Here is a 14,786-nt window from a genome sequence, read left to right as displayed (position 1 = left end):
AGTTATACTGTTAATTTTCTCTTAGAATATTGAATATATAAACAATAAAAAGTTGCATGAACAGTTCAGAAAAAATATAATAATAAATAAAAATATATATATATAAGTCAATAGACTTAAATTTAATCAAAAAATACTTATCGAATACGTTGGATATGAAACATGATTTAAATGCAGTTAATCGTCCTGTCTCTTAAATAATATTTTTACTTATTACAATTAATCGACTTTAAAATATTTAGATTCGAGACACTTTCACGCAACCTTTCATTGTTTTTTTTAATAGTATATAATTTGATTTAATAAATATTTTATTTGGAAATTAAAAGCTTTACCGAAAAAAATCAATACAAATCGTACTTTTTTTATGGGAAATATTTAATAGTTGTGAAATAAGGTTTAGTTTTTTTAGTTATAATATAAAGCAACTGAAAAAAAAGTACAATAGATAGTAGTTCCTAAATAAGGTTCTTCATTTTACATGTTTTTTGTTCGATTAGACACATTTTGAAGGAACTGTATTTATATTTAACTTAATAAATAATTAATTTTTGAATGTTGGAATGTTTTTTTAATAATTCTTAGTACAATTAATTTTCATTTATATAGTTATATCCTTTCCAGTAAGCCTCAAAATCGAAAATATACTCCAAAAACGTGACTCAAAGCTATTGAGATTGAAAGTATTGATGATCTTCTCGATTTTTTCGCTTAAATAATAATATTTTTTTTTTTTTTCATCAAGCGGCGAAAATGTTGTTGCATAGTTTAATAATATGGACATATCAGTTCCTCTATTTTGACATTTGTCCTAAATTTTAGGGATTCGTACGGATCAAGCATGAATATAGACACAACTTTTGTAAAGAGCGAGTGAGACAATAAGAAGGGATCAAACTGTAATACTGTTGAACAAACAGAAATCTTCAAGATTTTTATTAAAATTATTGAGGAAAGAATATTATAACTATACGAGTTTTCAAATATATGCAATTGTGGTCTGAAAAGTTTCCTACCTTCACGTGAAGATGACAACATTCGTAAATAAAAGCTAAGCACAACTATCTAGCATGTCTTGACAATTACTCACCAAAGTTTCATCCATTTTGGACTTGTAGTTGTCATGTACCTAATAGTCGTTTGAGTGAGTTGATTTGAGTGGTTTTTAGAAAAAAAGTTATGATTTTTTTTTTTTTGAAAATAGTTTCCTAGTAACTCTAGGCTTCTCTGAGAGATGCTTCCATCTGGCTAACCCGTCCAAATAGTACTCACCGTTTTCCCCTGGAAAATAATTGTTCATGTTATATTTTTTTATTTTTGCCTCAATTACTCCGAGTTGGATTGAATTATATTCGTAAATTTTTATCAAAACTAGATTTTAAATGTATGCAATTGCTTCAATCTATTTAAAGGTTACACTTTAAAAAAAAGAAAAGAAATGTCAACTCGATACTCGATTTTTTTGTCCGTTGTCACACAAAATACTTACATTAACTCAGTTAGATTCACTTTGAGGTGCTAAAATTTAACACAACAAGCCTCTATATATCACTTTTTTTTTTTATCTGTTACAAGATTACACTTTCAAAACAAATATTTAATTACAGCTCGATACTCGATTTTGTGCATTTTCACACGAACACTCACATCAATTCACTCAAACCACTGTTATATAACAACTGCGCTTCTAAAATAGGTAAAACTTTGGGGAGTAACTGTCAACAGACGCTATATAGATGTGACTAGCTCATATTGACGAGTTCTGCTATCTTAACTTTGAGGTCGAAAACTTTTCAGAACATCCTTGCATAGCAGAGACATAACTGTTTCAAAACAAGCATATGAAGATTCAATACAAAAAATATATATTTATGAAAATGCTGAATGCCGATTTGATTATCTTAATTATTCGTTCTTTTTTATTATTGTTTATTTATCATTCAAAGATAAAATTATATAGGGAAAAAAGAGAAAATCAGCATTTTTTTACTCAAAATTTAATTCAAAAAGAAGTAAATACTTGATTATTTTGATTGAAAAAAAAGACAACTAAACAATGATGATTCAGTAATGAGTAAAGATACATCTTTTTTTAACAACTTTTGATGGCACTTGAATAAACTGAAAAGTTTATTTTATCTTAATATAGGAGATGTTGAAATGGGTAAAATTTTCCTTTACAATAGAAGTCGGATATCTCGAATCCAAGATGTAGTCCTTATAAATCAAATAGATTGTGAAAAAAAAGCCCCTTATGGAGCAAAAAGCGAGAATAAGATTAGAAAAATTTGATCTTTTTTTTCTGGAAATGTACAAAAATGATGCACTATACACGGATCATCGAATGTTCCAAACTCTTTCTTTCCTTTTTTGCTCCATAAGACGATTACAAAAAAAAAATTAATACTTTTTATAGGTTAGAGAAATGTTTATCAAAATTATTTTATGCAATATAACCTAAATGTGTTATTTGTATTTATATTCACTTAGTTAAGAGTTTTTGCAATTTTTCATAATTTGATCGAGACATGCGACCTAAAGATGACCTTTTCGTATAATACAATTTGAACTTATAATTTTTATACCATTCCATAACTTTTTTGTACTACCCAATCCATGACTTCAAATATTAGAAAGTAGAGCAACATCGACTATATACATTCTTTTTACAGCGATATGTTTGTTTCATTAATCCAATAGTTAAAAAAATAGCCACTAGTTGTCTCCCCTTTTATTAACTATTCAAATTGTATCTTGGATTTTGTATACAAATACTCATATCAAAGTGTTAAGCATTGAAAGATTTCTGGGAAGGAAATATTTTTTCATTGTAAATACGGATAATTCTTTTTTGAGTTTGATTTACATATTTATTTATCAGTTTAAAAAAAGATATTATGTATTGCTTAAAGATGAAAATAAATTAAAATTGAAATATAGTTAGTTAGTTTGGGCAATTTTCTGCATACATCTCTCAAAATAAAATAAATTAATGATTAAAAATACAAAGAAATACATTTGAAAGTGTTTTTGATTTGTCATATTTTCTTGCATTTCTTTAACAAAGCTGATTCGAGTTCATTTGTCTTGGAATTATAGAATTATAGTTATGAATAAGACTTCTTCAGTTGAATTAAAGGGAATATTTTTCAAAAGGTTGTTAATTAATGATGTATATCTCATAGCTTTTGAGTTATCAAGGGAGCTTAAACAAATATAATATCGTACATTAATTATTTTATAAGAATGATATCTTACCGTGTTTCTTGTTGTTGGGGTTGTTCCCGCTGAAGAAATCTGCTGTAATAGTTGAATCAATCAAGTTTCAAATATTAAAAAAATTGCTGAATGTCTTTATAAAACCACATGGATACGTAGTTTTTAAACAAAATAAAGTAATTTAAACTAAGACTTGGTTGGCTACTATTGTTGTCGGGCTTGGGCAAATATGTTTTGATAGAGAGGCGGTGGAAACTATATTTTTCTATTGATGGATTGACTGTTATTATTTGGATTTTGTATTCTGTTTTGTGACTCATTTTATCATAATCATGATCACATAAAACCAAGATCCCGGCCATTGGACTTGGAAGGACCCCCGCCTCCTCCCTGCTGTGACTGCATAAGTCGAGAAAACTCTTGAAAATTGATTCTACCATCACCATCCATATCCGCTTCTTCAATCATAGCCTTCACTTCTGCATCAGTGAGAGGCTCTCCGAGATTATTCATCGTCAGCTTTAGTTCCTCCTTTGAAATGAGTCCATCCCCGTCTCTATCAAAAACACGGAAGGCATGGACAACGTCCTCCTCAATTTTAGAGTCTCGTCGAAGCATCATTTCAATGAATTCATTAAAGTCAATCGCTCCATTTGAGTTTTTATCCACGTTACGGATCATGTCTTTAAGTTCATCCTCAGTGGGATTGAGTCCATGATTTTTCATGACTCGTCCCAACTCTCCAATCGTAATTTCACCATCGTGATCAGCATCAAATAGCGCAAAGGCTTCTTTGAGGCAGTCTAGTTCTGGACCACTTAATTTGGTTGCATCAAATGTGCTAAAGGATCCTATGCTTGGTGAATTTTCCATCCCTAAGGGCGACCTATGGAGCACTACCAAACTCCGCCTTGTCTCTTACCTGAAAATAAAGTAGGAACTTAGTAGGTCTACATTAAAAAATAGCCATGATTTAAATAGATACAGCTCATTATATTGATAAATGTACATTGTATATAGATTTGAATCCATCCTCAAGGCATTTCCTTGATTACCTTTCTCTTCCATGCAATATACATTTATAAATGTAAGAACCTGGGTGGTTGAACGTCATATATTGGTTAACTATTGATGCCTTTTAAGAGTGATCATATAATTTTCGTTACAACTCTTGAAATGGTCGTTTATTTTCCTCCTTTCATTAATATTCATAAAGTCAAAATTTAGTAGGGCTTCAACATGATTATATATATACTTGTTCTTGTTTATTTTAAGTGTTCCCTTAATTAGTTAGATTGAGTTGAACTGATTAAGTATAAGTAAACATTATAATCCTACATTTACTCCATATAACAAAGGAATCTTTTGGTGAAATTCATATACATACAGTATATTTCTTTCACAAGGAATCACCTGGACGCAAGCTTACACACATTAAGTTCAAGAGAATAACTTTTCCTTAGCGCGTTGTCCATGAGCTACGGTGATTTCAATGTATATATATATATATACATTGTTATGGGAGGAGGGTTTGGTTTCTGAAATATTTTTAGAAAAAAATTCAAAAATAAGTGCCAAATATTAAATTTTTTCAATTTTTTTTTCAAAAATCTCAGTTACTCACAAAAAAATATTTTTTTAGGATACAAAATTAAATATCTATAGGTATTCACAAAAAATAAATTATTCAGGAAAAAATAACAAGTCATATATTTCATTTTAAAAAGAAAGTTCGAAGATTAAGTTGTTGTAAAAAAATTCAAAAATCCACAGCTGTTCACAAGACATTTATTTTTTGGAATTTTTCTTTCAAGAACTAATTTTTTTTAGAAATTTGGATAATTGGAAAGAGGGATACAGCCCCTGTCGATGCCCCTGACATATTAACTCAACTATGTGCATACATTCATTTGCACAACTAAAATAATTTATAAATATAAGACATAAAATAAATACATATTTTATAAATCGACATCCCCAAAGACATTAGACAGTTCTTTATAGCTGTTGTTTTTTACAATTTTGTGTAAAGGTTTTATTAATACTTTCATCCATTTGAAAAGACTTATAAAATCCCTGATCCAATAAAATGCGAGAAAAAAACATTAATTTTTTTTCTTATTTGATCACTTAAAGAAAATATATTTCTCTCTAGAGAAATTCAATACGTTTTTATATTCTCATACTATGTATGTCTGTCTTTATTTTTTCCATTTCTACTTCATGCAATAAAGCAATCAATTTGTAAGCCTACTTTTATGCTTATTCAAACTATGTATATATCCAAAAAAAAAAAATATATATATATATACAAACTATTATATTGGGATGCACCTAAGTACCTTTTTTATATTGTCATACGTACATAGACACTAATTAAACTGCAACAATATACTTGTATTAATGACGGGTTTTTGTTTTTAAATCAAAATACGTGCTATTTACTAAATAAATATTCGAACTTAGTCTTAAAATTATTTTCTTGGATAAAAAAATGTCTTTCAATCAATCTCGCATGAAAAAACACAAATTTGAAAAAAGAAAAAAAATTATAGTAACAGTGTAAGCAAATTATATTGGACCAATTAGAGCTCCCTAAGCCATTATTACTTGCAATCGATGGCTAAGTTCTGATTGTTGGTTGATATACGTCAACAAGCAACGACATAGGAGGAATAAAGGAACCAGATGACAGATCTTCTTGGCGGCAATTACTCTGTAAAAGATATCGTAGACATTGTAAATTGCGCTTGTAGAAATTGTCCATAAGGCCAGGAGATTAATTAACAACGACAAGAGCATCTCCAAGGAGTGGAAGATACAATAAGATTGTTATTGAAGACTTCTTGACCGGTTTGCTCCATCAAATTGAAATAAAAGAAGTACCAGGAGGTGGTGAAAAGTTTTTGATACCTGGTTGGATGCCAACTACCCCGAAGGGGTTAATCTTGGAATCAAGAATCAGCACCTAGACATAAGGCCATAAAACATCAAGCTTGGCGTGGGGAAACCCTCATTGATTTTTACCTTCAAAACTTGTGTCCCCTCTTTTAATCAGACTGATTGGCACTGGACTATGGAATATCAGACCAAGGCCTGCAATGTCCCCATGTCATAATTTTGATTCCCTGAAGGCCTCCATTGTGAAGGAGTGGTCTGAAATGTCCAATAATTGCTGTTACTATAAGGTACAATTATGATAAATAAATTATCATAATAAAATATACATGATGTTCTTGATGAAATTGATTTAAATCTTAATATAAAAAAGGGTACGATTTGCTGACGCACACTTTAAGACATTTTTTTTAGAAACATTTTGGCCCTACAGTTTTTTGGCCATGATCTGGACTAAACATTGGTTTACTTAGATGTAGAAAAAATCACTTATGAGCAAGTCGAAAAAAATCGGTTTCTGACCGAGTTTTACCTTAGCCAGTATATAAAAACCACTTGGAAATTGAAAATGTTACGTTTGTACGTTTATTATTTGTGAATACGAAATAAACACAAAAAACAAAAGGGTATTGTAATATCCTTTAAAAAATATTCGGGTTTCATTACACTATTTTGAGGCAATATATATGAAAGCTTTCTTTAGAAATATAACCTATTCTCTTCTCACAGTATGTATGCGCTTGTAGGCTCAAAGTTTTTTCTCTCTAAATATATTTCACAATATACCTACCTTTAAATAAAAAGCTAAAAGATTTTTCTTCTCCTTTGTGCTTTCGCAGTAGATCCATTCCCTTGCATTCCTTCAATGCAGAAAACAAAACCTCAGTATTTATGATAACATCAGCAACTCCTGCTTCCTTCAATCTAAAAGGATGTTCAATGAAAGAATGTAGGGAATTTCATTATGTCACTATGAAATACAATTTGAGATATTTAGTGAGTTGATATAATTTGACTAAATTGAGTGATTTTCTTTTGCAAAAAACCTTACCAATTATTATGAAAAAGTCTTTTAAATTAATTCAAATTAAGAGCCATCTTGCGAGTAAAAAGAATAAACGAATATTTTTGTAAGTCATAATTTATATACCAATATAGCATAAAGGAAAAAAAGGTTTGTATAATCCCACAGGCGTTTAGTTTAATTCATATTGAAAAATTAAAAAAAACGGGCAGGACCTCATATAAAATTTAAAGATTTGACTGTGACTTTAGATGAGGCTTATAGACAAGCAAATCTATTCTCTGGCTCATCAAATCATATTTATTTTCTCAATTTTTTTATTCATAAGGGGAGAATATTCAAGTATTTAGGGAGTAGCTAAGTGTGAGTGCCCCAATTAAAAACGGAGGTTATAGCCGATGACTTGTTTAGCTGTTATTTTTTATTTTATTAAAGCAACTTGTATGTTTGAGAACGCATAATAAAAGGATGTAACATCTTTTAACATTTATCTATTTAGGCTTCTAAGCTTCTAACAAAGATATTTATGAAAACATTGAATATTTTTTCTGTCATAGAATTGTATAGAAATAAATTACGTTTTTATCCTAATTATATCTCTCAATATTTCTTTGTAAAGAGGTATACCATTTTTTCTCCTAATTATATAATAATTTACTAATACCATCATTCTAGAATAGTGTAGAACTTTGTTTAATTAACTAATAGAAGATAAATGTTCACTACTCAAAAACATGATATGTTAACACAAAAAAAAAATATTCAATTAATTTTGTACATCATATATCCATATGTACAGTAGGGTAGATCGTTTTTGTAACTGGTTTTGAATTTTAATTATGACTTGTGCGGACAAAATGTGAAATGTAAAATTTCATAGTCCTACGAGGTCATTTTTAGGTCGCACATCTCGATCAAATTATGAAAAAAGGCAAAAACTCTTAACTGAGTAAATATAGATACTAAAAATATAATTTAGTTATTTTGTATAAAATAACTTTGATTACGTTTTTTTATTTTTAAAAACTGTTGAAAATAGTTTTTTTTTTTTTTTAATTCTCCATTGGAACAGAAAAATAAAAATCAGCTAGGAAAATTCGATGAACTGCGCATACGCGCATCCTTTTTTACATTTTCAGAAATAAGAAATTTAAATTTTCTTAGATTATTCTCTCTTTTTGCTCTCTAGGCCAGCTTTAGAAAAAAAATATATTATTTCAAGGCTAGAATAATGTTTATCATAATTCATTTATGTAAAATAAGGATTAATTCTGTATTTTGATCTTCCCAAGACTTTCTTCTCCTTTCAAACTTTGGACAACATGTGTTGCCTTAATATAGCATCGTATGGAAATGAAATTTTGATGGATTATTTCCTTAGTATATCACAACTTTCCCAAACTAGCTGCTATCAAATTCGAATTTTTTTGAAAAACCAACCGTATTTTCCAATTATTTCATGGTCATATTTGAATCAATTATGGGTTTGTTTTCAAATTCGTCGATGAATTTAGATATTCAAGAATACTAACTAAGTATAATTAAGAATCTTTATTTGATTTATGAGAATAAGTTTGGCCCGTAAGGGATTTCAAATATAATCCATGAATTTTTATTTTTTTCTAAATGCGACATTTTTTTTTTGTTACTTTATTTGCAAGTTGCAGTTCCTCAAAAAGGAATAATCTGAATAGTTTGCTGATATAAACTTACAATAATTCATCTAAGAATCAAGACTCAATTGGTTGGCAGGTCACATAGAAACAACTCGTGTCTAATGCCTCAACGCTCTGAACACACTATGTAAGAAAAGGCAAACCTAAAAAAATTTACAAATTTCACTTTCTTTAAGATTTCAGAACTCAGAGATGGATTAAATAATGGAACTAAATACTTTATTTATTAGTAGGAATACAATCAATGATAGCACACAAATAATTTGTACCAAATCCATTAATTCGTGAAAATTTCTCGTGGGATGACCCCTATTTACCGGGTAGTCCATTAAAATCTGAACACATACAAATTTAATAGTTAATGAAAGTTGAGTGAGTGAAGTTAATTCCTATTTCGAAATATTGAAGCATAAAAATGAGTTAAAAAGAAAAATTACGAGAAAATGATACTTGAACGAGATCTACTAACTACCATTCAGGCACTCCAAGCAATTGGGTTTTTCTAGGACGCCAACAAGTCTAAAAATTTGCAGAGAAAGAAGGGCTCTGTCAATTAGACCAAACTGGACCCGGAAGAGTTAAAGAAAATAGCCCAGGGCAATTTCCGCTAGTGCATGAGGGTCAAGGTAAGATATCTTGGAGTTTCACACCAGACTGCTCAAGAAGCAATGAAAGAAGTGGCCGGAACATGCCTTGTGAGGGTGTAGATGCCACTTTTATCAACATCAATAAAAGGAAACCACCTCTTCCGTTGCCAGACTCTATTGAATTATCCTTTTGAGTTATTTAACACTCTTGTCTCGATGAAACAAGAAAAAACAAATTGTTAATGGTAAACTTTTTTCTCTGATTATAAATAAACATAAAATATTGTTATTATCATAGATTAATCGATCTTTCAATTATCCTTGAATATGAGTATTTGACAATATTGACGTTTATTACTTTTTGTAAAGTTTTCTTTTAGATCAGAGTATATATTGTTAAGCATTTTATACATGAAAAATCTTTGAAAACTATCAAAAAACCCTAAAATGTAGACCTTTTTAATAATACAAAGATTTTAAAAGCTTTTTATTTCATTAATTGTTAATGAAAAAAGTTTATTTTAACATTTATTTTTCTATTCCATTTATACCATATTTATCGACTGTTTTATGAACAAAAAACCTTTCCTTGGAGATCAATATTGCTGAGTGTCTATTTTGAAGGACAAAAGAGCTGTTATGATACAATTTCTGATGTGTCATTCATATTTTGTTTCCAATAAAATAGCAACAAATAACAATTTTATGTAGAGATCTAATTGATAACCAAATATATTTTCCTACATTGAATGATATATTTATTCTTGAGTCGTAACCCAGTGTCTCAGTACCTTTTGACATACTAAAAGTATATTTATTTGGTTTTTTATAACCAGGTTCAATTTTCACTAAATGATGAATTATAGGAAAACTAAAACTCAATTGAGATCAGTTTACTACAAGATATTTGAGTCGCCCTTCTCATTGAGTCTAATTATTTTGGCAAATCGTCCAAAACCAAAATTAAAATGCATTTTATATACTTTTTTTCTTCAGAAGAAAATAAGGCCATTAAAAATAGATATATTTTCTGGAAAAGGTCGTCAGGAAAAAGTAATTACTACGTTAATTCAGAAATAGGAAGATTTAATGGCATATTTTTTAACTTTGTAGGTTTAAGAGTGAAATTAATTACCAAAATATATAAGGATAAGTGTTTTGTTTTGTGTTTCCCATAATTATACAGACTATTCAAAGGAGAGATAAACTAATTCAATTAAGCTTCTTCTCCCATCTCCTTGGAGGATGGGACGAAAAACCAAAAAAGGATCCTCAAAATCTGGAGTGTCCGAAAAATGTAACGAAGATATTACTCCTTTTCTTATACGAAGGGATGTAGGGACCAGCAATCCTGGGAGTAAAAAGAGGCCAGGGATGTCACCTGAATTGAAAAAAATTGAAGATTACATGGCAAACTTTGACTACTTCTAAGGAGTTTCAGTGTTGAAGATATCGGGGAGAAATTCAGAAAACTTAATGAAACTCTGTAGTCAGCATCAAGAAGTATTCAAAGTTCTTGACGATAGAATAGGAAAAGGGAACGAGGAGCGAAAAAAATGAAACAAGTGAAGAAGATGACACAAAATTCGAAAAAAAGAACACCAGCACACTCTGGAGAAGATTTAAAGCCTACGTCGTTAGAGAAGGCAATGGTGAAATAGTCAAAAGATGCAAAATGCACACAATTAATATATTTTATATAGCCAGAACGGATTTAGAATCAACACGTCTTCAGTAATTGATTTGGGAGAACATGTACCATTTCGACCCGAATTCACAACAAAAACCTCATACAATTAAACGAAAATGCATGAAAGAATTATTTCGCCAAAAGTAACAAAACTGAAAGAGTGTAACAGAAAAGTATACAATCCAACCCAAACAATGCAATGCTCAAAGTGCCTTCAGTTTGGACATATTAAAAGAAATAGCAAGAAAAAAAAAGAACCACACAATATTATTTAGGCTGGCTTGGACTAAGACAAAAAAGAATGAATGAAGATGGAAGCCGACCATTTGTTACGGAGGAAACATTGAATAATGATCGATCATGTCATAATTTTGGAGAAAAATAGCACTGTTAGTGCCGGATACGAAGAATTAAGAGAATATATGGATGCTTTGGAGGAGGAAGAATCTGATATTACTTTTGTACAAAAAATTGAAAACTACAGTAACCAAATAAAATTAAAAAAGAAACGAGCCAACTATGTTTAGAAGAAATAACCAGGACAGAAAATGAAGTAAAAGTGGATGAAATATCGTGATTTAAACATAAACTTGTTAGGAAAACACTAACTCAAAAAACAGAAAATCAACTTCCCATGGGAGGTGTAGACTTGATTGAACTTAATCGCACACTAAACATAGGGAATGAGATTACAGTGATGGGGAAGTAGGAAAACAAATAGGGGATGAGCGAGCAGAAATGTACAATTCAGTCATTGAACAGCTTGTGGAATGTTTGAACAAAGTAGACAAATAAAGTAATAGTACCAAATTCGAATTTCATGATAAATAGTTTAAAAATACTGAGTGCAAATGTTAATAGAATTTCAGAATTTATTTAACGAAAAAGATTTTACGGCTCTCTTAATGTCCTTAACTACCCTGACATAGTCGCCTGCTGTTATACTAGGATAATGAATAATTCAGACTAGGACATATTTGACCAAATATATAATATATATTATACTAAGCAAGCAAAGGAAAGGGAATGCCCCATGTCGAGGAGTTGCCCTACTCATACACAAAGGGCTGACTTCGAGCCAAAAGATTGATATCATTGAGTACTGTTGTAAAATCAGTATATGCACCCTCGTGGAAATAATTTAAAAATGAAATGAAAAAAAGGAAGTGGATTTTCTGGGAATTATAGTGAACAAATCAAGTACATACGAATGGGATACCACTTATATGGAAAATGCACTTCGAAAACGGATAATATCCACCAAAAAGCACAATCTCAACCTAATAGACAGAATAAAAGTTTTAAATCAAATATTAATTCCTTCACTGAAGCATTGGTTCAAAGTAACAAACATCAACCATACGATAAGTAAAAAATTTGTGAAAATATGTGAGAATGAATACATAAGGTGAAGGAAAAAATATAAAAAACGACAGAATATACGTGGAAAAATATAAAGGTGGACTTGGAGCAATAAATTTAGATGCTCTCTGAATATTGAGGCATTTTCGATGATAAGAAAAAAAAAAAAAAACTCCAAAAATGATGGGATCTTGTGGAGGGAATAGATATACAATAAACATTATGACCATCCTCCTTGAACAGAAGCAATGAAGAACATAATTCAGAATAAACAAGTACCACTATCTCCATTCAAGAATATAGATATAATTTACTTCTCTATCAATTAGATGAATATTGAAACGTTAAATAGAAAAGAAATAGGGACCACCGATGAATTAATGACATCAAGCAATATAACAGATCCAGCCATAGCACTACTGAAGTTGAAAATAAACTCGAGATATACAAATGAAGTAAGGAAGAAAGCCACAAATTATTCTAGACAATTAATGAGGGTTAACATTTTGGAGGAAAGAGGAAGTGAAGCGATTTTTTTGCACCTTTTAAAAAAGACTGGAATTGAGATAAGCTGATAAACTTCTGCTATGGAATCTATGACAAGTATCTAACTTCAAGCCAAATGCTCAACAGATATAAAATTACATCAGGATCATTCAGTGTGAGAAACCTAGAAACGCAGCAAGGAAATATGTTCAAGTGTTCTGGATGTAGGGAAACAATAAAAAAAACAATTAGCCACTTTCTAGCAGAATGTAAGCACATGAAAACACACTTCACTTCACTGAAGAAGAGCGTGGAGGCATTTATTGGGAAAATGCTATCAGAGTCTCAAATTAAGTATGAGCTAATTGAAGATAATGAGAAGTATACACTAAGTAATACATAAATACATTGTTAAATTCCATATGCTGGTTAGTTGTAGCGATGGCGAAGAGATTGAATATAAACAAAGGATTTGTGACGATGAAGGAGCTCCAAGAGATTGCCTTTGATGATTCGACCATGACCTAGTTTTAATGAGCATAAAAAAAATATTTTAGTTTTTACATAACATTCTATTTCTTTTTAAAACAATACTCACCCGTATAAAACCTATTAATTAAATGATTGTCACTGACGATGCACCGTAGCTTCCGTTGGTGTTTTTGATTATTTTAAAATATTAATAATGAGAGATATTGTTTGTTTTCCTTTTTTTTTTACATACTATGTAAATATGTTGATGATATTTCTATTTACTGATAGTATTTACTTGTAAAGCCGGTACATTGAAGAGTCAAGAAAAAAGATTTGGGACTCATATTATTCTTTTCTGTTTCCTTGTAATAGTAAATATTTATTTGATGGACGAATTATAACTACATAATTATAGATACTATTTAATATTTGAAATAAAGATAAGACAATTTAAAAAGAAAAAAGATTCAACCTATTTTATTTAAAAAACGGACTCGCAACCAATTGCTTTTACACATAGTATTTCCAAAAGACGTTTGTTTTCGAATTTGATCATCTTTAAGTCATAGATAACCAACATTTTTCTGGAGAAGCCCGATTTTCTGTTAAATGAAAGAAAAAAAAGTTTAGATGTACTTATAGGACCAAGAAACCCAAAAAAAAACTGCCCCAAATCTATAATCATACCTTTAATATGTCTTGAACCCTAATTTAAATTTAAAAAGAAGAAGTTATATCTCCATAAAAATCGCTCCTTTTATTTTAAAGGGATAGTGTTACTATCATTAATTGACTGGGATCAAATCATCTATAATTTAAATATATATATTTTTTTAGGTGGAGTTGTACTGATGAAGTACAAGTAAACATTCATTATTTTTCATTTCCTCAATCTGACCTAGGAATTGTTTTTGAAGTCCATATGCATTAAGTATATTTCCTTCTTTAGGAACGAGCGAGAAGTAAATGTACGTACGATGAATTTTAGAGAATAATTTCTCCCGAGCGCGTTGTCCATTGAGCTACGCCATTTCATTGAATTTGTCTCTTACGACTGTTTTTCATCAAGTTAAGCATAAGACAACAAGGACTTTTTAAATAGAAAATATAGGGAGTTTTAATGATTATTTTTTGACATTCTGGTTCAACCATCCTTTGTTGATAGATAAAATAAATCATAAGAAATTGGTCATCTTGTCGTCATGAGTGGGCAAAAGTAAAAAATAGGGCATCTCAGATGCTAAAGTTGAGGTGGCGAGGATTATGGAAATTGTGAAGTGCTCTAGGAACCTAATATTCAAAGTAGTCAAGATGCAGCAAAATGATGGTAAATACTTCTTTAGGAAAGCAAACAGTGGGGGTATACTATT

The 14,786-nt window shown here is 30.0% G+C and overlaps 1 protein-coding gene across 5 annotated transcripts in view; it reads right to left on the bottom strand.

The window, feature by feature from the left end:
* LOC121119554 (neo-calmodulin) overlaps positions 1 to 14,786 on the bottom strand; it is a 102,042-nt gene that overhangs the window by 4,367 nt on the left and 82,889 nt on the right. For all 5 annotated transcript variants that reach the window (XM_040714252.2, XM_040714253.2, XM_071889764.1 and 2 more), the window contains one exon: positions 3,259 to 4,141. In XM_040714252.2, the coding sequence (XP_040570186.1) occupies positions 3,556 to 4,092 (537 nt within the window). In that variant the 5' untranslated portion in view covers positions 4,093 to 4,141 and the 3' untranslated portion in view covers positions 3,259 to 3,555. The remainder of the gene's footprint in view (positions 1 to 3,258; positions 4,142 to 14,786) is intronic.

Source organism: Lepeophtheirus salmonis, chromosome 6 (assembly GCF_016086655.4).
Source record: "Lepeophtheirus salmonis chromosome 6, UVic_Lsal_1.4, whole genome shotgun sequence".
NCBI classification, from domain to species: domain Eukaryota; kingdom Metazoa; phylum Arthropoda; class Copepoda; order Siphonostomatoida; family Caligidae; genus Lepeophtheirus; species Lepeophtheirus salmonis.
Note: the sequence above shows the minus strand (reverse complement) of the source record. Positions and strands in the feature narration are given on the sequence as shown.